Genomic DNA, 23,699 nt, shown 5'->3' on the forward strand with positions numbered 1-23,699 from the left:
ATCCCCTTGCCTGTTGTCTGATCGTATGACTGTGTGGATTTTAAGCTGCTATTATTGTATTTCAGTGACAATGGACACATTAGCCTTTTCATGGGAGGACTAGAGTCCATCAAAGCCGTGGAAGACAGGCTCCATGGCGCCGAGTTTGCGGGAAAGGCAAAATCTCTTGGAGTCTTACTCTTTCAGTAGCGATTTCTTTCAGGTTAACAAAAGGCGTTTGTCTGGCCCTGAGCTCTTGTGTGTGTGTGCCCCAGGGAGGCTTCCACTGAGACACTGAGCACAGGCCAGTAACGCAGAATGCCCCCGGCTGTGTCTTCTGAGATGCAAAACAAAGTGGGAAGGAATGAAGGGGGCTCCGCTGGCTCCAGGCACAGCTCCTTCCGGATTCTCTTGATCCAAAAGAACCTGTGCACTGCGCTCATGTGCAGTGGATCCACACAGATGGCTTCCGCCTTCTGTGTGAGCTGAAGCCTGCCCACCCCCCCATCCCCATAGGGATTCAGGGGCGGCTGCACAGGTAACACTCCTGATCAGGGAGTGGCTCTCCTACCAGGCAAGGGGCTGTCCCTGCCATTCACCCGCCGCGTAGATGCGCTTGTTTCTTGAAATGATTCTGGGCCTAGTTTAGAATTAATTAAATGGCCCTGTGGCAGAGTTCCACCCCACAAAGCTGCAAATTTCTCAGCTAATGAAGGAAGGAAAAGGAGAAACTTTTGGCTGTTTAGATTCCAGTTAAAGTAGCTGGAATCTGAGCAGCCACCCCGTTATCTCAGCAGAGACTTTAATTAAACTGATTTGTTTCCCATGTTGTGGGCTCATGAAGGATCTAACTTACCAGCAGAGCTCAGGAGAGCGTGTGAAGAAGACCAGATGGGCTCAGCACAGGGAAGACAGAGGGCAGGAAGGCGACAGATGGATGGAGAAGCATTTCACTCCAGGGGACAGTCCCACCCCCGCCCTTCCTGCCCAACCCTGTTACAGCCCACAAAGCTGTGGAGAAAGCACCTGGCTTGCCCTGATCTTTCCCTTTATTCTTCACACACCACATGGCCCGGTAGCCATTTTCAGGCTAGTAGCTGAAGTGGGCAGGTGGTGGCAGGGGTCTTACCCTCCAGCTATTGAAACTCTCAACCACTCTTGACACGCACAGAGGCAGAGATGAGGAGGAGAGGTGTACATGTTAATACAGCAATGGGTGGGAGGGCTGTGGCTTCATTTCTCTAGCCTGACCTGCACCATCTGGGCCTAATCACCTTCACTGGTGATAGGTATTTGCAGATGGAAATACTATGAGTATCAGGAGTCTTGGAAGTGACTTCCGGTTAGACTCGTTTCCCAGCTGCAATGTATCATATGCCACGAGAGCTGGAGAGGAATTGGGCCCCAGACACAGACATAGACACTGAGGGTCACAGGTGTCACTGGGACAAATCTTTTTTTCTACTAGCTCCCCTCCAAGGGTGTAGGCATAAGAGCACTGTGAATTTTTTGCCCAGAAGTTTTGAAAATGTGAAACCTCTGTGAGTGATGAGACATGGGAGCAATATTTGAGCTGAGAAAACTAACAGCGATCGTTCACAGCAGCTTGTGGTTGCTGAATTTTGTCTGGGCTTGGTCTGGGCTTTCAGTGAGAACTTAGGGTCTCCTCTTAGGTGGCATGGCCATTCTGAGAGCATCTGTCTACAGCTGTTGAGTGGGGAAGGGCAAGGCTTGAGGATGACACAGGCACCTCATCCGCTCCCAAACCTACCTGCTGAGTGGTTATTTAAAACAAGATGATGCAAAAAACCACTATAAAATTCTACCACATGGTCTCTCCTTCCCCTGTCATAGAAACAGTTCATCAGACCTGGCATGTCTGAGATACCCAAGGTGATTAGGGGTTTGAGCAAAAGAAGTCTAGTGAGAATAAATTACCTAGAGGTCCAGCTTTCATTATTATGGGCCAAGCAAGGTCACGGGATAACCCAGCCAGCCTTATGCCATTACCCAGCCATTGTGCAGTGGGAAACAACAATGACCACTTCTGTTAAGGACATTGACCTTAGTCCAGCAACCTAGAAAAAGGCCAACTATAACTAAGAGTTGTGTGGGTTAATGCTATTATCACAATTGTGATGCCACTGTCTTACCACTAGAGGGCGGGGCAGCCCTTTTCTGGCAGAAGTTAGAGAGGCTGGGATGCTTTTCTTAGACTTGTACAGAGGTGTACAGTTAAAGCTTGAATAATAGCAGTGGACAGATTCTTTGTGCATTGGGGTGCGTGGGGAAGGACAAGAAGAGAGCAAAGAATCTGCTGATGTGGATGTTCACTTCTAGTGACAGTAACAGTTTGAAATATGCAGTTGGATTTTGAGGACACTTGCTGAGGGGGATGTTTGTTTTTAAATGCTCCTAACAGACTCTGTTTTTAAATGCTCCTAACAGACTCTGTTTTTGAAAAATGCTTATCATTATGTGGATAATTTCTTGAGCAGGGATTGATTTTCTAAAGGGAAAATGAATATATGCAAGGTGAACTATGAAAATTAATGTTTAAAGGTCAGTGTGTAAATAGCTTCCTAAAATGCCATTTGTGTATCCATTACGATTTGGGGGAGGGGAGGGGGCTGTGCACACCTTGTGCAGAAGGAAGACTGGCCTTGAAGGACAGACTCTCTCCCCTGTTCTCACGCCCTATAACCAAACATAAGCTAGTTAGTCTTGGCTAGTAGATGGGATTTACCACTCTAACTAAGGAGGAGCAGAAGCTCCAGTAAGAGTAAATTAGCAAAGCAGAAGTAGTACTCCTTCATCCTTGGAGATGGTCTGGAATTTTAAGTAGAATAAGGACATATTTGAAACTATGGTGATTCTTTAGTGCCCAGTAACATAAGACAGTGTTATTATTAGAAAGAGTCATTCTTATAAGCTAACAGAGCAAGTGTGTGCCTATTAGATATTAGCAGTGAAGTTCCTTCACTTTTGGATGGATTATTAGGTGTGAAAAATAATTATCAATGAGGCAAACTCCTTTGCACCCTGCTGTCATCCCAAGCGGGTCCAATTATTACACAGTTCTGCCCAGCCCGGCAGGAAAGCCAGGTGGGGCCAGTGTATCTGTTAAGAAAACACGGGCTGCATTCTTGACTGAGGAGGAGTCCGGTCATCTCTGGAGAAGGTCTTCAGGGAAGCCACTGGTGGTGCCGAGGTTAAGGTGTCTGCCTGCAGTGTGGGAGACTCGGGTTTGATCCCTGGGTCGGGAAGATCCCCTGGAGAAAGAAATGGCAACCCACTCCAGTATTTTTGCCTGGAGAATCCCATGGATGGTGGAGCTTGGGTGGGCTACAGTCCACGGGTCGCAAAGAGTTGGACACAACTGAGCGACTTCACTCTCTTTCCCATGGGGGCGGGGCAGGGGCGGAAGGGGGCAGGGCCGGGGCGGGGAGGGGCGGCAGGTCGCCCCGCCCAGCTCTGCCTGTGCTTCCCTGTGGTTGTGGCCTTTCATTCCACGTGGTCTTAAGTCCCAGCTCCTCTCCTGTGGTTTGTGTCAAACGTGCTTTATCTGACTGAATCCAAACATCCCAAGATGTCCCGTGCGGATTTCTCGTGGGGATGAATATGTATATGTTTGCGGTCATGTTGTGAGAAGTTGAATGTGCGAGCTGGAAAATGCTAGGGGCAGGGAATAATAAAAAAGGAGAACCTTGCTGTTTCCTGCAGTGGGAACTGACTGTCGTCTTAATAGCCTTTTGTACAAATATCTACAAACCAGATAACTTTCCCATCCAGTGCTTGCCCTTGGAATTGTCTCTAAATACATCAAACATACAATAAAAAAGTACTGAAATTAATGTCGCAGGGCCTCTTCTATCTTGTGTTTTATTAATAAATGCGAGCATTGGCCACAACATAGAAAATGTATGAAAGGGGAAATATTTTATGACTGGAATCTTTGGAAAACCCAATCAAGGTAAGCGTTTTCTTCATTTATCCATTTTGTCAATAAACTCACTCTTTAAAATAAACACAAAACCATGACATACCACCTCACACCCGTCAGGATGGTTATCAAGAAAACAGAAAATTAGTGTTGGTAAGGATGTGGAGAAATGGTAACCCTCTGCACTGTTGATGGGGATATAAAATGGTACAGCTGATATGGAAAACAATATGGAGGTTTCTCAAAAAATTAAAAAGAATTAAGCCATATAAGCGAACAATTTTATTTTTGAGTATATACTCAAAAGAGTTGAAGGTGGAATATCTCAAAGAGATTTTTTAAACCCATATTCATACTAGCATTAGTCATAATAACCAGAAGGTGGAAGCAAGCCAAGTATCCATCAATGAATGAATCAATGATTCGTATAGACAAGCAATGGGATATTCAGCCTTATAAAGGAAGGAAACTCTTGACACATGCTACAACAAAAATGAGCCTTGAGGACATTATGTTAAATGAAATAAGCCACTCTCAAAAAAAAGTCAAATATTTGATTTCCACTTTTATGAATTGCCAAGAGTAGTCAATCTCATAGAGCCTGAAAGTAGAATGCTGGTTGCCAGGTGCTGGAGGGGTGGGAATGGAAATGGGGAGTCTGTTTAAGGGGTATTGAGTTTAAGTTTTGCAAGATGATAAAAGAGTTCTGGAGACTGGTCACACAACACGGTGAATTTGCTTAACATGACTAAACTGTACACTTAAAAATTACTAAAATGGTAAATTTTATGTTAATGGGTATTTTACCAAATTAAAAACAATCATCAGAATGGCTGGTGCCATCTATGCCAAGTGTCTTTATTTTAAAGCCATAGAAGCTCCATTAGAGGAAAGGATGCCACTTAAGAAAGAAACCAGCTCTTCTCACTCTTGTGACCTAGAAATGCCAGGTTACTTCAATGATTCTATCTCCATGTGACAGGGAAATGCAACTGAATGTCTTGTTCTTGAAAACAGGACGTAGTCACTGGCAACAAATAACCTATGTCAAGGTCAGAGTAAATGATGACCCCATTTATATGACAAGGAGCTGCTGACTATTTTTATTCTCAGCTCTTTTTCCATCAACATAAACTCCTGCAAAGTTCCAGGGTAACAGAGTGTGTATTAGTTTGCTAGGGCTGCCATAATGAAGGACCACCAACCAGGTGGCTATTTATTATCTCACAGTCTGGAGGCTAGAAGTCCAAGATCAAGGTGTTGGCAGAGTTGGTTCCTTCTGAGGGTTGTGAGGGAGAACCTGTCCACACCTCTCCCCTGCCTTCTGGTGGTTTGCTGGCAATCTTCAGCATTTCTTGACTTGTAGAAGCATCACCCTAATCTCTGACTTCATACAGCATCCTCACTGTGTATATGTCTGTGTCCAAATTTCTTTTTATAAGGATACCAGTCACATTGGATTAAAGGTCCACCATACTTCAGTAGGACTTCATCTGAACTTATATCTGCAACGACTCTATTCCTAAGCAAGGTTACTTTCTGAGGTATGGAGTTAGGAGTTGAGCATGGGAAGTTTTGGAGGATGCAGTTCAGTTTGTAACAGGTTCGTGAAGGATGCCAGGCCTCCGGGGGCATGGTCTGAGAACCTGGAGCTTGCTTCTGGAGTCCACAGCCCTTCCCATTAAGTTGCTCCCCTTCCTCTTCTAGGCACCACCTCTTCTACCCAGAACTTCCAGTTGCCTGGAACTATGGCCACTTCCCCTCCTCCACAGTCAATGGCTTTAGAGTTCATCATCCATTTTGTCAGTTATCTTGGGCCATTCATTGCTTTTCTTCTCCACTCAGATGGGCCCTTTTGGTCATGTGAGAGCTTATCTGTGCCTCAGCTAATAAAGACAGCAGATAAAACAAGTCAGGTCCTTAACTAATTCAGATGCAAAGTGTGTAGCAGCCAACTTTGAAATTAGTTTCTAGATGAGATTTATTTCAGGAGCATCTATGAATTGTAATTACTGCTGTCTCCTTGTTATCCCAGCTGAGCTAGGGATCTGAGCAGCTCAGTAAACATCTGAATGGAATGCCTGGGACACAGCCAGTGAGAACTGAGTGTGAGACTGAATGTGTAGTAAGCAAACTGCTCGTACCCTGCAGTGTGTATGTTTGTGTGTGTGTGTGTGTGTGTGTGTGTGCCTGTACACACTGATACCTGGGTCTGTTGTGACCTGAGGGTTGAAGGCTTGCCCAGGTGTTATGTTACTCCATCTTCACCACTATACACTTAAGGACATATTTATGCCTCTATATTACAGATGAGGAAACTGAGGCATAGACTGGTTAAACTTGTAAGATGCAGAATCAAGATTCAGATCCATATTTTCCCTGAAGCCAACATACCTATCAGGCAAACCTTATCTCCGCTGTACCAGGTTCCAAAGAGGCCACCTGAAGACACTATAATGGAGATGGTGATGAGACTGCTCCACACAGGAGATTTTTTAAGGCATTTGCTAAGCTGAGGGGGTGGTGCTAAGTGTATTTCAAGTTGAAAGCTGCTCCATTTCAACACAAGTTAGCAGAATTTGTAAGCATGTTTGGTATTAATAAAAGTGAATAAGTAGTGTTACAAAATAACATTTGATTTTTTCCCTTGCTTGGTTTTCTCAAATACCCATTTGTTTAATTAGCTACAAAAGTCAGGAAAACATTCTGTAGTTTAGTTCAGCTGTAGTATAGCTCCAAAAAGAAAGGCCCCATTTCTAACACAGAATGTTACAGCAAGTGCTGGGTCCTGTGTCAGTGTCCTGTCTGAGCCCTTCTAATCCTTAAAGATGGTTGGCTTAGATTGGTGCTGGCGACCGTCAATTGGCTTTAACAAGTAAACAACTGGAAGCATTCCCACTTATTAAAGTTTATTAATACAAAGAAATGAATCTGCAGAGGGAAGATCAATAAATAGAAAATATACAGGAAACACTGGGAGAGTCACAGACCACAGCGCTGGGGAGATTACTCGAGGATGGGAGGGGCACTCTGAGTTTGTGGTCCAGAGGTGAAGTATTTGTCCTGCCGCAGGAGTTCAAAGGGCAGGAATTCAGTGTTGGGTCTGGAGGAGAGATGTGATGCCAGATTCCTGAGATTTTTCCCTAATTGCAATTTTTGGTTTCTGCACATTTCTTCCCTCTGACCTCGAATAGTTTTATTTTGAATTTCTATCCCAGTGGTGCAGAACATCAGTGTGTAAACTACCTCATCGGGGCAGGCAGTCTACTCTGAAGGTAGAACGGCTTTGTTCTAGTGCCTTCTTAATCATGATTGTTAAAAAACCCTTGTAATTATTTTGTACAACTGGGAGAGAGGTGGAGTGGGTAGTGTTATATTTAAAAAGTTCTGACCTTTTGGAAAGCTTGCAGAACCAATAAGACGGATCAGGTATATGCACAGCTGATGACCTGCAAAAGCTTTTTCATTGATTTAGCTGTTACAGTTTGGCGTGATTTATTCCCCAGGGAAGGGAACTTGACGTTGCACAGTGGCTTCTGTTTGGAATGAGAGAGTACGCAGTGATGGTGGACACCATCTCAGGGTCAGCCTCCATCCCAGACAGGAGGTGGTGGATGCGGTCACATGTTTGCCAAAACCCCATTAACGGTCTGTTTTCTGCGCATGGCGTGTTCTCGGCATTACATCCTTAAGGTGTGAGGGCATGAGTGGGCTGTTTCAAAGGAAACATTTTTCACTGTTTTCTTTCCACCTCTCCCGGATTTCCTTTAATCTGCAGCTGTTTTGAGCACAGATGAGGGGTCAGTCTGCTTTTTTCTATTTTTCTCTCCTTCCTCAGTCACAGCTTTCCCTCCAAGGATGAGGTCAGGCAGCAAGCAAAAACACACTTTCATTCCCTTGCCAGCCCCAGAAAAAGGGCATGAGAGGAGCAGCCACAGGTCACAGCCAGTCCTGACCCATCCACAGGGCTAGCCGAACTCATATACTTCTCCCCCTCTAGTTGAGTGTCACCACAGGGACTGGGGGACTCTCAGACCAGCACAGAAAGGTGCTAAGGTTTGCCTGATGGGTGGATCCAGGTTCCCTAAGGGTGGGTGGGGGACACTTGATATTTGAGGCAGGTATTTCAGAATATGTTTGAGTCGATACTTTTTCATGTCATGCTTTCCATGATAAACCCTGCACTCAGGGGAGGAAAAAGAAAAGATCTCTGAGACAGAATTAATGATGACTTAAGTAGGTTTGTAATTTGCAGGGAACATAGTGAAATCTCCTTCAGCTCACCTCACCCTGGCTGCCAGGATGGGGGCTCAGAGGGACAGGAAGGACCATCGCAGAAGCATGGGCACGAGGGGCAGTGTAAACACTAAGGGCGTTGGCTACCTGCAGGACTGTTCAGTTACACAAGGGGCCCTGTGTTCAGCCTCGGAGGAACTGAGGCCACTCTTGCCTTTGATCTGCGTTATATTTACATGAGGCAGCAAAAGAATCCTTGTACTGCAGGATGGGAGCAGGATGTGGCGTCTCGTCCACTGGGGGCCGTGTGGCGGCATCTGGGTGAGGGACACGCTACTCTTGGGGAGCCGCGTTGTTCATAAGGCATTACCTGGTTTGATTTTGCAGTTTGTGTGATGAGACTAGAAAAATCATGCCAATAAGAAGCCATTGTGGATACTATGACTTTGGGAAACTAAGGAATCTTCTAAAAACAGTTGCAAGTCTAGGGAGGGCCAGCCTGCAGACATATTTACAGTCATGGAATGGACACTATGCGGTGGGACAGGGCTGTCACCTGTGCCAAGGTGCACTTTTAAAAATGGAGAAATAATGTGCATGTGTTTTAAATTACTCAAATAATAGTTGACTATAATACTGATTTAAAGCCTGTGCAAAACACGTATTTACAATAAACGTTCCATTCAGAGCCTGCGTGTCAGCTGAATTACGACTTGAGAATGGTGAGGTCTGACGTTCTCCTGGGGATGCCCACCCTACCATATGGACCTCCAGGTGGCTCACAGGACGTTGGCCTCATCCGTCTTCTCACCGGAGCGTCTTAAGGGCTAACTGTGGAAACACAACAGTGTTACCAGGTGGGGTCAGAGGTAAAAGAACCATCCCCAGGGCTGGCTTTCCCTCATGCCTGCAAGGCTGCCCGGGTCTGATGGTTCCATCATATGCAAGGTGCTGATCTTCACCCAGCGGGTCGTGGGTGGAAAAGGCAAGTGTAGCTTGTTTCAGGTGGGGACCGAATGTCATCAGAAACATTTTAGGGACCATGTACCAGCAGACCACTTGATGGGAAGCTAAGAAAAGCTAAGAACTTGGTGGCAATCTAGAGACAAGGCAATGAAAAAGAGAGAAAGGGCCCCAGGCTCTCAGATTTCCAGTTTAGGGCTCCCAGCCTTGCCTGGAGCACTTGGGCTCTGGCCCATAAAAGAAGAGCACCCCCAGGGCTCTGTTCACCATGTCTGAAACTCCGTGATTTCTCTGGGCAATTTCTTTTTGCCTCACTGAAGTAAAAAATGAATTAACATGGTGTCCACCTAGACATAAAGATCTTGACTATGGGATGCCCAAGACAGACTACAGTCCATCCTTGACTAGACTTTATGGGCTCAGGGGATTCAGATGTGTGCCTGCCATGAGGTTAGGGACCAGACAGTATGGAACGTTCCATCATGCTTATAACGTCTAGAGGTGAGGGTGACTCCTGTCCTGGCAATTCGGACCTGCAGGGAAAGCAGCAGTGAGGGCCAGTGGAAAGAGCACTGGACAAGGAATCAGAGGTCTGTATGTGTGACCTCAGGTGAGTTCCTTAATCCCTCAGAGCTTGGTTTTCTCATATTGAAAAAAAGGCATTAAAGATAAGTCTCTCCAGCTTATATCACAGAGTTGCTAAAAAGGATCCAATGAAATAGCATATGTAAGTTCTCTGAACTATAAAAAGTTGTGTAATGTAGGGAATATTATTTTGATTATTACCATATTTTTCTGATCATGGGAGTAATGCATTTATTGTAGAAAATTCAGGAATTGCATAAATGCACAAATAAGTCAAATTCAGTCATAAGCTGGCAGAGTGAATGCCTGTTAACAACTTTGTGTCTATTCTTCCTATCTTTTTTTTTTCTCTGTATATATCCTTCTTCTCTGAACTGCAATCATACACCCACCCAGTTTTAAACCTACAATCATCCAAGAATGTTTATTGCAGTTCTCAAAATTGGATCAGCTGTGGTTAGAAGGGGAGGAGGGTGCTTGTCCTCCTTCAAGGAACCTTCACCTCCCCCAGCTTCCAGGAACCTAGTTCATTCCTTCTCACATCCCTTTCCTTCAGGTTCCAACCTAACCTGTGGGTCCTGCCCTTTTTGCCACATAGCTCTGAAACTGGAGGCCAGGAGGGGACGAGAATCCCTGTTTTCAAAGAAGCAAAGGGCCTTTAAAGATGAGACCCTGTCCTGTGCAGTGAGAAATGTCATCTCAGCCCAGGTTAGAAAACACACACTGCGTTCAAGTTGCCTTGTATGAGCATGAGGGTATTTCTTCAAAGCCTGTCTTACACGGGCAGCTCTCTGCTTCCCCCTCCCCCAGCTTTCCCCTAGCCACCAGCACTTGAATTTTGAGGCTAAAGTGGTCAAGTTAAATGACAATGTTCATGGTAGAAACCTGCCCCCCGCCCCGGGAGGGGGTGGTGGTGGTTGTAAGAAGCCAGGTACTCTATAGATGACAGAGAATACTGAGTTATGTTTTATGCATGGTACAGAGTTTTTCTCTTTGGGCTTCTCAGACCAGGGTAACGAGGGAAGGATGATGGCAGTGAACAGGGTGATGGTTGCAGAGGGATTCCCAGGGGTCCCACGTGCCAAAGCAGCTTCTGATGATTCCAGAAAAGCCCTCTTTCACTCTTCAGGTTTTGAAATTATGAGTGGTTCACCCCAGCTGGAAACACAGGTGCCCATGTGTCTCCTTCCCCCAGGTAAAACATGAAGCTGTTAATATGAAGGGGAAAGTAAACCTCAACAGCTGTGTGCTTCTTGAGGAGGTTTCCCAGTTTTACACTCAGGGACCAGAGAGCTCTGTTACCTGAGCATTTCTGCCTTTGATGTCATCAGAACTCTGCCCGCCCGCATTGGCGTGGAGCCAGGGACCAGGTGTGCGGCCTGAAAGACACAGGAACCATCTCACCATCTGCTGGCCGCGGGCCCGCTGTGCACTTCACAAAGCCTGGCTCCGCCGGCACTCAGGGCAAAGGCGTAGGAACCAAGGGTAACGTGAGCCCGTCAGCCCGAACCCCTCAGGCTCCTGGCCCTAGACCGTGTGTTTCCACTCACTGCTTCTCTGTCACAGACCATGGATACAGAGGCATCATGTCCACTGCTGGAAGGAGAAGAAGTTATGAAGGGCTCTTATCTAAATGCAGGTGAGCCTCTCAGCTCTGAACACCCCACCTGCTACAGACTCACTCGTGCGTCCAAATGAGCTGGCGCCCTGCTAGTGTTGTTTAAAAAAGGAGTAAAAAGTATATCCTGACACAGCTCAGGCCCTGCCTATGAGGATCCAACTCATTCTCTAAAACATGCTAGGTGTAAATATTATACAAGTTATATGTATATGAACATATATTCTCATAATTAAGAATTTGAAGAATATAGAAAAGATAATAGGGGAAAAACCCTAAAGTGCTTCCTCTCTGCCTGCCCTTCTCTCTAATCCCAATTATTTATCCCAGAGTCACCTCCACTAAAAGTTTGGTGTTTATCCCTCCAGCTTGGTTTTACTTTTTGGCATTTACTTACACAGATGTGTATTGTATATAGGCAGATGCGTGGTTTGGTTGATCTAGCCAAGTTTTAAAATCCACATTCCCAGGAATTCCAGAACTTTTTCTGTGAGCCAGGTAATCCAAATGGTGTCCCTATGTCTCTTTCTGTCTCTCTGTGTCCCAGATGTCTGCTGCATTTGGTACAAGACTTTTCTGTCTGCTTCCATCACCGTCTAGGAATTAAACATCCATGTCCCAAAGCCCTTAAAACAATTCATGCTGCTGTGCAACTGACTAACATGAAAACCAAAAATATCCATCACAGATTATTTATGATGGTAAAAAAAAAAAAAAAAAACACTGATAATAACCTGCATTCAAAAGCAGTGTTCAGGAAATCTAGGGTTTCTCATCATATGATGGAGCACCAAGCAGCCATCTGAGTGTCTACAAAGGCTCAAATAATTTGGGTTGATGTTTGAAATGTAGGAGAAAAAAGCAGGCTAGAAATTGTATAAATAGCAACACCTCAACTATTTAAAGGGCTTCCCTGAGAGCTCGGTTGATAAATAATACGCCTGCAATTCAGGAGACCCCTGTTTGATTCCTAGGTTGGGAAGATCCCCTGGAGAAGGGATAGGCTACCCACTCCAGTATTCTCAGGCTTCCCTGTGGCTCAGCTGGTGAAGAATCTGCCTTCAATGTGGGAGGCCTGGGTTCAATCCCTGGGTTGGGAAGATCCCCTGGGGAAGGGAAATGCTGCCCACACCAGTATTCTGGCCTGGAGAATTCCATGGACTGTACAGTCCATGGGGTTGCAAACAGTCAGACACAGCTGAGTGACTTTCACTTTTTTTCAACTATTTAAAAATCCATTTAAAAATGTAAATTAATATACTCAACTGATTCCTTTTGTATTTATTGCTCTTTAAAATCTCTTAAAAACACTTTTCGTGTTTTCTACAAAATGAACATATAAGTCATCTTAAGAATCTGTTATGGTATGATATAGTTTTTTAAATGAACTACCACATAGAAGGGTCTCTACAACTTACAAAACATTAATCCAATGGGTCCTGTAATTTTCATTACAATACTTTTAAAATTAATGAATGCATCTGTTCTAGGATAAAGATTTTTTGGGGGCAAATGGCATAGGAAGTACTAGATTTTTAGCCAAATTTGCACGGTCAGTTGCTGCAGTCATGTCCAACTCTTTGGGAACCCATGGGCCGTAGCCCACCAGGCTCTTCTGTCCATGGGAATTTTCCTAGCAAGAACACTGGAGTGGGTTGCCATGCCGGCCTCCAGGGGGATCTTCTCGACCCAGGGATTGAACACGTCTCCCTGCGTCTCCTGCATTGCAGGCAGATTCTTTACTGCTGAGCCACCAGGGAAGCCCCTGTAAAAAGTAGAGACACTGATATACTTAATTCCATGCAGCAGTGTGGCCCTGAAACTACTGTTCTTAGACTTACCCCAGTCTGCTACAGAAAAGCCTTCCTTTAGACCAAGGTTTCTTAACTTGGCTCTATTGACATTTGGAGCTGGATAATTCTTTGTTTGGGGAGGGGGGCTGCCTGTAGGTTGTAGGTGATCTCACATCCTTCTTAGTCTCTACCCACTAGATGCCAACAGCACATCCTCCACGCCCCAGAGACCATTTGTATCAACAACAAAAAAATGTCTCCAGACTGTGCCAAATGTCCCCTGGAAGGCAAAATCCCATCTTTGAGAACAACTGAGCAATGAAACAAGCTTCTCCATAGGTAAACAGTGCCCACTAGTTTTTATAAATATGATGGGAAACAACAGCAGAGCTAAAGGGTAACCAATTTTTTCATAAAACAGAGAAGAAAACTCTACATCTTGGAAAAGAAATTTCACTGCTGCTAGAAAAGGGTGGCTGAGAGTTGCCAGGGTTGCCTCAGATTCTTTTAATTCAGCTATCTCCTTGGGGGGTGGCATCTCAAATATTTCCTTATGAGATGCCACTAGGATCTCTTAGAATTCAACAAACAGAGCTGCTCTGCTTGAAATGGTCCTTCACATGGGCTGTTTTCCTACAGGAGAGTATTTCAGATTCACTAAAATACTGGTTTTCAAACTTTTGGTACCACAATGTGCAGTAAAAAAAGACTTTTTCCATTTCTATCCAATCACATGTGTCTACTGCACACAGAACAGCCTGAATGACCATTGCTGCTGACTCCTGGCAACCAGATGGCACCTCTTTCTCCGGTTATTAACACGGCTATGTGTCCGGAGCTGGTGGCTACAGAGCCGCCAACTATGAAAGACTTCTCTGAACAGTGGGGCTTAAACAAGAAAGTCTACTCCTGGGTGGAAGGAGCAGCGGCCTGAGGGTCACGCTGGCTTCCAACTTTACTTTTTGTCATTTGTAAATCAGGCCAGCCTTATACCTTTTCCCAGACACAGAGATATTTTCATGTGTTAAAAAAAAAAATTTGTTCTGTAGCCAACCAACAAGTGGCTAAATACTGCAGGGCTTGAAAAGTATCCAGAATGGATTTAAAAACTTGGCTGGCCATCAAAGCTGGGTCTCTTGGAGGGTCTCCCAGAATGTCTCCCAGTCTTGGAGTACAATTCCAGGGGCTGGGTGAGGAGAAAACAGACTCCTTGGGGAGGCAGATCTAACTGTCAGCTCTGGGCCAACTCGATCTCTCTGAGGTAGGGTCCACATGGCATCAGGTGGAAAGCAGCAGTTATGGCGCAGAGAATCACATTGTGTATCCGAAACAAATGGGATGCTGCATGTACTGGCCTCATGTGCAGAGAAGGAATACTGATTGGACCGTGACACAAGAGGCAGATGGTTACATGCAATCAAGAGCACAACTCTTTGTGACTGGAAGCGTTCCACTGGCAACACTAACCAACTCTTTGCAATGCCATGGACTGTAGCCCGCCAGGCTCCTCTAGAATACTAGAGTGGGATCTCCAGGGGATCTTCCTGACTGAACGTCGGTCTCCTGTACTGCAGGCAGATTCTTTACTGGCTGAGCCGCCGTATGACACAGAGGTTTCTGTTTCCTTTCTTATCTCAAAGCAGCTCAACAAATATGAAGCGAGATGCAAAACAGAAGAGGATGCTCTTACTAGATGGCTCCAGTGTAGCCTGTGGTGATGAATACATGGGCTGGGCCAGAGTTAGGGTGCCCCCCGCTGTATTCCCCAGGGGCCTGTATGTCCTGTGACCTGTATGTTGTATGATTACTTGCAGGAGGGTTAGCCAAAATAATTGGGCTTCTCTGGGAGTAGCTGTTTTTCTATCTTTTAAAAACAAGGAAAAGATTCTGTTAAAAATATATTTACCCAGAAAGATGTTGATTTGAACTCTAAAAAGCAACCTGGAGTCATCATTTTCCCTTTTGAATACAGAGCCACTGAGTCTGTAGCTTCCTTTCTACTGGGAGGTGCAGCCTTTCCTCTCAAGTGAGCCGAGGGCACATGCGGGGGTCTCCCTAGGCCTCTGCATGGAGACCCCTCACCTGAGAAGGCACCCAATCCACCCCTGGTTTGGTTCTATGCTGTTCCGGTATGTCAGGCAGCCCTCCCATGTCAAGAAGAAGCCTCAGGCTCTCCTGATGTGGAACAAAAAGCCCCGCCTTGAGCCCTGGTTCTGCCACCAGCTGTGGCCATGAGCAGGCCACCCTACTTCCGCATGGCTCCTTCTGCTCACCTGGAAGGAACTGGGCTGAGAAACCTCACAAGGCTTCCCCTGCTCCGATGCTGGCAGCCTCTCACAGCCTCTAACTAAAGGACATGATGCATTTCACTGGACATGATAATTCTCGTATCTGCCGCAGCTAAGCCTTAGAAACTGCATAGCTGGCCTCTCCTCTCCTCCCTGGCTGTTCTGCCACAGTTGACGTTGGTTTGAGGGACCCACCACCCCATCTAGGGAACTTACAGAGTCACCCTGTACACTATAGGGCCTCACTTCCCTCCTCGGGCACTCAGACCAGGGGTGGGCTTAATCATCGACCCTCACCCCATAATTTTGGAATTTTAAAATTAGTTTAAATGATTTTTAAAAGTAATGTATATTTATTTTAGAACTCTTGGACAAAATGGTGAGCCATGAGGAAAATAAAAATCACCCAGCATTCCGTGACTAAGGGATAACCAGTCCTAACACTGTAGTGGATGTGTTTCTAGCTGCTTCTCTCTTTTCTTTCTTTGTTCCACCGCTCCCTCTCCACATAAGTTCATGAAACAGTTTCTTTTTAAAATTAACTTAGGTTTTCTTAAAAGTTTTTTTTATGTGGACCATGGTTTAAAGCCTTCATTGAATTTGTGACAGTACTGCTTCTGTGGTTTATATTCTTTATTTATTTATTTTTTTTGGTGTGAGGCCTGTGGGATCTTAGCTCACTGACCAGGGATCAAACCTGCACTCGCTGCATTGGAAGGCGAATTCTTAACCACTGGACCATCAGGGAAGCCCCTAGATTTTACTTGTAATTTTAGTATACTGGGTTGTTTTGTTTTTCTTCTCAAGGTTGCACTGACATTTTCCCATGTCACTAAATATTCAATAGCACTACTATAACAGATGCAGAACATTCTACCCGGTGGCTCTGCCCTAATTTATTTTATCTCGTTGCTGGGAATTTGTGTTGTTTTCAAATTTCTTCTGTAAATGGTTTAGCAACATATTAAAATATATGTATGTGGATTTTTTTATTGATTAATTCAACAAGTATTTTTTGAGTGTGAGTGCCTGGCCCTAATGGCTCAGTGGTAAAGAACTCCCCTGCCAATGCAAGAGATGTGGGTTCAATACCTGAGTCAGGAAGATCCCCTGGAGAAGGAAATGGCAACCCACTCCAGTATTATTGCCTGGAAGATCCCACGGACAAAGAAGCCTGGTGGGCTACAGTCCATGGGGTTGCAAAGAGTCAGACAAGACTTAGCGACTAAACAAAAACAAGTGCCTGGCCCCATGCTGGGAGCTGACAATAGAGCAGTGAATAAAAATCGATATTATCCTAGCCCTCCAGAGCCTTCCATTGTACTTGGGAGATAGACAGGAGACAGGTAAATATATACTATATCAGGAGGTGATGTATGCCTTAAAGAAATGATAAGGCAGCATAAAGAGAATGACAGGAAGGGCTGCTGTTTTATCTGGAGTGATCATCAGGGAAGACCACACGAACGGAGGTGGTCACCAGTAATAATCAGGAGTGGCTAAGATAAGCACACTAGGCCAGAGGTCCTTATTACCTAACCGCCCTCTGTAAAAGCTGGAAGAAATACTTTGGCACAGGCATTGTCTTCTGATTCTCTTAGTACTGGGACATCTATTTCTTTGATGTTATGGTGTGAACCACATTGAGCTGTTACTTACTTCAGTGTCTGGTGGAGAAGTTTCTCTGCTAATGGATATAATGGTAGCCAATTTTGCTATAAGTATAAAGTAAGTGTATTTTAGAGAATGAATTGGGCCACAATGAGATATAGCTTCATACCCATAAAGATGGCTACAAACAAAACAAAATACCAAGACCAGAAAATAACAAGTGTGGGTGCTGATGTGGAGAAACTGGAAGCTTTGTATACGCTAATAGGAATGTAAAAGGGAATGCAGTATGATAGTTCCTCAAAAAATCAAAAGTAGAATTACTACATCATACAATTCCACTTCTGCATATATACGCCAAAGAACTGAAAGCAAGGTTTCAAAGAATTATTGGTACATTTGTGTACACAGCAGCATTGTTCACAACAGCCCAAAAATGAAAGTAACCCAAGTGTCTATTGATGGACAAACAGATAAACAAAATGTGATAAATATATACAATGCAATATTATTCAGTCTGAAAAAGGAAGGAAATTGTGACATGCTACAGCATGGATGAAACTTGAGGACATTATGCTAAATGAAATAAGCTGCTCTCAAAAAGTCAAACATAGTGTGATTCTACTTAAATGAGGTACCAAAAGTAGTCAGACTCAGAACCAGAGAATCAGAAAGTACAACAATGGTTGCCAAGGGCCCAGGGGAGGGGAGAACGGGGAATTGTTTAATGGGTATAGAGTTTCAGTTTTGCAAGATGAAAAGAGCTCTGGAAACTGGTTGTACAAGAGTGTAAATGCATTTCACACTACTGGACTGTATACACAAAAATGGTTAGGATGGTAGATTTCATGTTATCTATTTTTTAAACCACAATTAAATGTAAAGAAAAAAGGAGTTGGGATGAAAACAATCAATCAGCCACTTTCCCAGTGAACTGACCATGATGAGGACAGTCTGGCTGGGAACACCAGAGTGAAATTTTATATTTCAGTGTCTGTCTGTCCTCTCTTCCTTCACCAGCACGTGACTCTCTCATGGATAGATCAACGGGATCATTCATCTAAATCTCGGCAGTGCTAAGGGGCTTAATAAGTATCTGTCCATACGATGATGACTTCACCCTTACTATCGTCATTAAAGTTAATGAATATTTGTGAGCTATGCATTTTCCCAAAGATTCCTAGTGATAGGGTTTTGCACTTTCTTTTTATTGTGGTAAAATACATATAAAATTTTCTATTAACAACATTGAATACATTCCCATGGTTATGTAGTCATCAGCACTACCTTGTTGCAGAACATTTTCATCAGCCCCAAAGGAAACCCATACCCATTAGTAGTCACTCCCCATTCTCCATACCCTCCTGCCCTTGGCAACTGCTAAATCCACTTTCTGTGTCTTTGGATTTATCTATTTCAGGTATTTCGTATCACTGGAATCCCACAATATGTGGCCTTTATGTCTGCTTCTTTCACTTAGCATAGTGTTATCAGGGTCCATCCATGTTGGAGCAGGTATCACTGCTTCATTCCCTCTCACTGTCCAATAATATTTCACTGCATGGCTCCACAGCATTTGGTTTATCTATTTACCATTTGTTGGGCATTTGGGTACTTTTCACCTTTTGGCTATTGTGAATAGTTATGAATACCTGTCAGATATCTTGTTTGAACACCTGCTTTCAATTCTTTCGAGTGGAATTGCTAGGTCATATGGTAATTCTGTTTAGTGAATTGAGGAACCTAATGCATTTTAAAAAACATTTAAAAAAACTGGACAAAGTCATCTACTAAAGAAAGAAACAGCTCATACTTGCAGAGTGGAGACAGGGAAGACAGCACCGAAAGCACGAAGCCTTAGGGGGTTTGTGTGCTGTGCGTCAGAAGGAGAGAGAGAGAGCAGGCAAGCAGATAGAGACAGAGCTCCAGAAATGTCACAAAAGAGCATGGAAATAGCCTCATCTGATGGAACCAAAGTCATCTCCCAGACCATGAAGACCTCTAATCTTGGGTTACAGGTCAATGGCAGAAATACAAGAGGAAAACTGTAAGAAGAAATGTAATCAGATAAGCATGAACTGTATCAGGCTCACACTCACATAATCAACAAGGTTCTCTCCGCGGTGCCCAGGAATGGCAGGGACAGGCTCATTTAATTGTGCTAGGAGGCTCCTGCAATATTTCATGCCCAGCAATGCCATATCATTCCCAAAGCATATCTTCTTTTTGAAATGGCAAATGCCCTTTCTCGTCTGTAAGATGTCCACTCATGAGTAGGTGGGGTTTATTTTTTAACTACTACTTCTTGATCACCAGGAGATTATTCTGGTGTGGACACTGATTTGAACATTTCTCTGAACGGAGGGGATCACAGCACAGACTGCCACCTGTGTACCCTGGTAAGCTGTGTGGGGTAAAACTTTTCTTCTATTCTCAGGGATAAGACTAGTTACCTTGGGCTCCAAATGTAGCCAACTTGGATTAGAATCTACTAGAGTCTGAAGGTTGAAGAACTACACAGCACTTACTGAGAAAGGCTATATAACAGAAAGACTTTTAAACTCTTCTTTTGTAGTGATTTAGGGCAGAGATTAGCAAAATACAGCCAGAAGACCAAATGCAGCCAGTGCCTGCCTTCCCAAATAAAGTTTTACTGGCAGACAGCAACGCCCATTTCTTTATGTGATGTCTATGGCTGCTGTCATGCCGAAACAGCAGAGCTGAATTGTTGTGATAGAGACCAGATGGCCAGCAGAACCTCAGACATGTCCTCTCTGGCCCTTTAAAGAAAATATTTGTTAATCCCTGGCTTAGGATAAGGCTCTGATGACCTGCAAAGCAGGTTGCCACTCCTGACCTTACCCCTCAGCCTCAGACCTGAGTACCCCCTGCTCAACCTGGTCCAGGTCACCTTTACCTTGCAGCCCCACAGGCACATCCACTTGCCCTGACTGATAACCTTGTCTCTGCCTGAAACCAGCTCCTTTCCTGCTCCTTCTTCTTGGTGCCACATCATCCACCCAGGCCCAGGTAGATACTCAGAGTTCCTTTGTATAGCCTGTGGCCCGTCAGTGCCACACACCCAAGCACCTAATTCTGGAGGGTCAGGGAAAACCAGGAGTCTTAGCGAGGTGGTACTTACTTCTGGGGATCTTACTGGGGTAAATCTTCTGGCATGGTTTATACTCATCCGGAGGTGGAAAATCTTCCATGGAATGGAACGTGAATTTAGATTCAAAGTCATCTGCACACAAGGGAAATCGCAAAATCACTCTCATTACTATGATGATCCGAGTTTTAATAATTTCCAGGAGCAAACAGGTTTGCCTGCTCAGTGCAAGTTTTTAATGGCAGGGCTATTCTCTTCTAAGACATCCATTCACCTCTTAACTTTTACTGTTAATACTTATCTGGGACAAGGGGGAATCAGGACAAGTGAAGTCACAGACTCTTCCCATCATCCACCCAACTTCCTTCAACCAATGTCTTAAGGAAGCTTCCAAAGGGAGCAGAAGTGCCACAGGCCTATCCAGGGCCCACAGTCAGAGGTGGGGAATCTGGCAGCAACAAAGGCCCAGCCAAGTCCCTGTGGCCTGCAGTCCTTCCTGTGCTCCTGAGGAGGACTCTAGGAGGGGTGGAGAGGGGTAGAAAGAACAGGAGTCCTCAGCCTGGCTGGTGGGAAGGAGCCCAGCCTGTGTTCAGTTGGGGATCAGGGCTTCCCAAAGCAAATGGGTTCTGCCATGAGCCCCTGATGGCAAGAGGAGAAGGGTTTTGTGGCTCTTTTATGAGCTGAGTCCCTGCTTTGTGATCTAGGGTTTGGGTGTGACAGTAGCTCAGCCCACCAAGGGGTCCAAAGATTCTTGGTCACACCTGACCCCAGATGACTTTCCTTCCTAGTTCCACAGGTTTGCCTTAATTGTTCCTCTGCTGGTGGGCCTTCCATCCATCCTCTCACCTTGTGCAAATCAGTCTGTCAGGCTTACGTCTGATTTCTCCATGGAGACAGCTGTGCACGCGTGCACGTCCATGCGTGCATGCACACACACACACAGAACTTAAATGCTGGTTTTCTTCTCTCTCTGTAGTCTCAATCAGAAGGTTGGGGAGTAGATTCTGGAACCCCTCCCCCAGAAAGCCTCAAAAGAAACGCTATTTAACACAACCTGTAGGTTGTTCTTTACCCCACTCACCAATGATGTTCAGGCTTCCATTCCGCAGCTGACCTCCAGGCTGCTGGGTCGGGGTCCAGGCTAGGGCCTGCTGGCTCCTGCTGGAAAGCTCAGTGGTGGGTGACCTCGCAGGGGGTGCTGGGGGTGGGTTGAGTTTTCCCCCACCGGTCCCTGGCAGAGAAGATGACAGTGTATTCAGATACAGGACTTTCAGATGGAAGATGCTAGGATGGTAGATGCTATAATCTGGGAGAGGTGAGGTATTGAGATCTTTGGGTGTAAGATGATATGATGGTGAAAAGGCAGCCTCTCGAGCCAACCTTCTTGGGACTGTGTCCCAGTCCTCCTGCTGGAGTAATAATACCACCTCTTTGTGCCTCAGTTTCCTCATCCATAAAATGAGAAATAATATATATACACATTCTTGGGCTTCCCTGGTAGCTCAGATGGTAAAGAATCCACCTGCAATGCAGGAGACCCAGGTTCGATACCTGAGTCAGGAAGATCTGCTGGAGAAAGGATAGGCTACCCACTCCAGTATTCTTGGGCTTCCTTGGTGGCTCAGCTGATAAAGAATCCACCTGCAATTCGGGAGACATGGGTTCGATCCCTGGGTTGGGAAGACCCCCTGGAGAAGGGAAAGGCTACCCACTCCAGTATTCTGGCCTGGAGAATTCCATGGACTGTATTAAGCGAGTTGATTTAATTAAAGTGGCATGTAGTAGGGGCTCAATGAATATTAGCTGCTATGATAGTATCAACCCTTGTCATCAGATGGTACAGCCCAAAGAAGTGAAGATACTGCACAATCCTATGCAAGGGAAGGACTCTCTATAGGTGAGACTTGGGGTGGGGCTGGATGAGCAGGCTGGCGGGGGCTTGCTCCTGCCCCTGCGTTTCTGCTCACACTCATTCTCCTGCACTTTAGTCCTTTGTTTCTCCTTCCAGTTAATTTAAAGCCTACCTGGCCCCCAGGGCCCAATTCAAATCCCACCTACTTCATGAATTCTTCCCTGATGATCTCCTTTGCATGACTTCTTCCCGTGACTCATTTGGCAGTTAATCACCTGCTGCCTTGGCACATCAACTCGGGTACTCGACTCTTCACTTTGCTCTTGAAATGATGACAACTGCACCATCAGTATCTGTGCCAAGATGTTCACAAGTACAATCTCCTACTCTTCCCTGTGGTTGGTCTGAGCAGAAATTACCCTCATGTTGTTCGTGGAAAGCCAAGTTTCATGTCCAAAGACACAGTGGAAGAGGCCAGACAAGCACCCACCCCGGCATCCGGTTTGCAGCGCCGAAGCTGGTCACCCCACGGCCATCAGTGCGCCTTGCCCCTCAGCTCCGCCCTCTGCCTTTCCCTTTCTGTCTCCCTCCTCTTCCTTGCCGGTCTTCCCTTCCTCTGCAGCAGGATCCACTAGGATTTACTTATTCCCACAAGGGGACTAAAGAGGCTAAGGGGCTGTGGACCCCTCTTCTGGGTGAGAAGCTGCCTCTCCACTTGGTCAGAGAAGGAAGTCAGGCTGCTGAGCCCCTAGCTACCCCTCTCCCCAGGCAAAGCACTCCAGGCATACTTCCTTACTTGGTATGTATAACAATCCTTTGTAAAAGGTGTTATTGTTACTATTTCCATTTGTCAAATTTAAAAAAGCAAGGTTCAAGGACATTAAAAACAGAAGAGGGTGGGAAGGCAGGATTTGAACTCAGATCTCTCTGAATCTAAAGCACTGATTTTTTTCACCCTATCTTAAACATTTAGGAATCATGAGCCTCAGAAGGGGCTCACTATGATTATACAGAGTGAAGTAAGCCAAAAAGAAAAACACCAATACAGTATACTAACATATATATATGGAATTTAGAAAGATGGCAATGACAACCCTGTATGCAGGACAGCAAAGGAAACACAGATATGTATAACGGACTTTTGGACTCAGAGGGAGAGGGTGGGATGATTTGGGAGAATGGCATTGTAACAGGTATACTATCATGTAAGAATCGAATCGCCAGTCTATGTCCGACGCAGGATACAGCATGCTTGGGGCTGGTGCACGGTGATGACCCAGAGAGATGTTATGGGGAGGGAGGTGGGAGGGGGGTTCAAGTTTGGGAATGCATGTACACCCGTGGTGGATTCATGTCAATGTATGGCAAAACCAATACAGTATTGTAAAGTAAAATAAAGTAAAAAAAAAAAAAAAAAAGAAAAGAAACACATGCAGCATGCCTGAACCCATCCTGCAGCCTCAAGCTGGAACCTGGCATGTAGCTGGTAAAAAAAAAAAAAAAAAAGAAGGGGCTCACTAGTACTAATGCTGGACATTATGGTTAGTCAGTTGAGAAGAGAATGATTAAAATCTTATCTCTGGTGATCAAAAGCCTTAAAAATATCCGTGCTTTTTGTTAGGAACTCCCTTTCAGGAACTTATCCTTTAAAATAAAAATCTAAAATGTAGACTACAATTGCTATAAATGTATTTCCTGCAATATTATTTGTAATAACAAAAA

At 45.0% G+C, this 23,699-nt stretch overlaps 1 protein-coding gene across 2 annotated transcripts in view; it reads right to left on the reverse strand.

Moving 5' to 3' along the window:
• Window positions 1–6,825: 6,825 nt before the first annotated feature.
• The window catches only part of WIPF3 (WAS/WASL interacting protein family member 3), an 82,109-nt gene continuing 65,235 nt past the window's right edge, over window positions 6,826–23,699 (reverse strand). For both annotated transcript variants that reach the window (XM_052638528.1, XM_052638529.1), the window contains exons 6-9: window positions 21,207–21,356; window positions 20,159–20,260; window positions 11,009–11,085; window positions 6,826–8,989 (exon numbers count right to left, since the gene is read on the reverse strand). In XM_052638528.1, the coding sequence (XP_052494488.1) occupies window positions 8,966–8,989; window positions 11,009–11,085; window positions 20,159–20,260; window positions 21,207–21,356 (353 nt within the window). In that variant the 3' untranslated portion in view covers window positions 6,826–8,965. The remainder of the gene's footprint in view (window positions 8,990–11,008; window positions 11,086–20,158; window positions 20,261–21,206; window positions 21,357–23,699) is intronic.

This window comes from Budorcas taxicolor, chromosome 4 (genome assembly GCF_023091745.1).
Source record: "Budorcas taxicolor isolate Tak-1 chromosome 4, Takin1.1, whole genome shotgun sequence".
Taxonomy (NCBI): Eukaryota; Metazoa; Chordata; class Mammalia; order Artiodactyla; family Bovidae; genus Budorcas; species Budorcas taxicolor.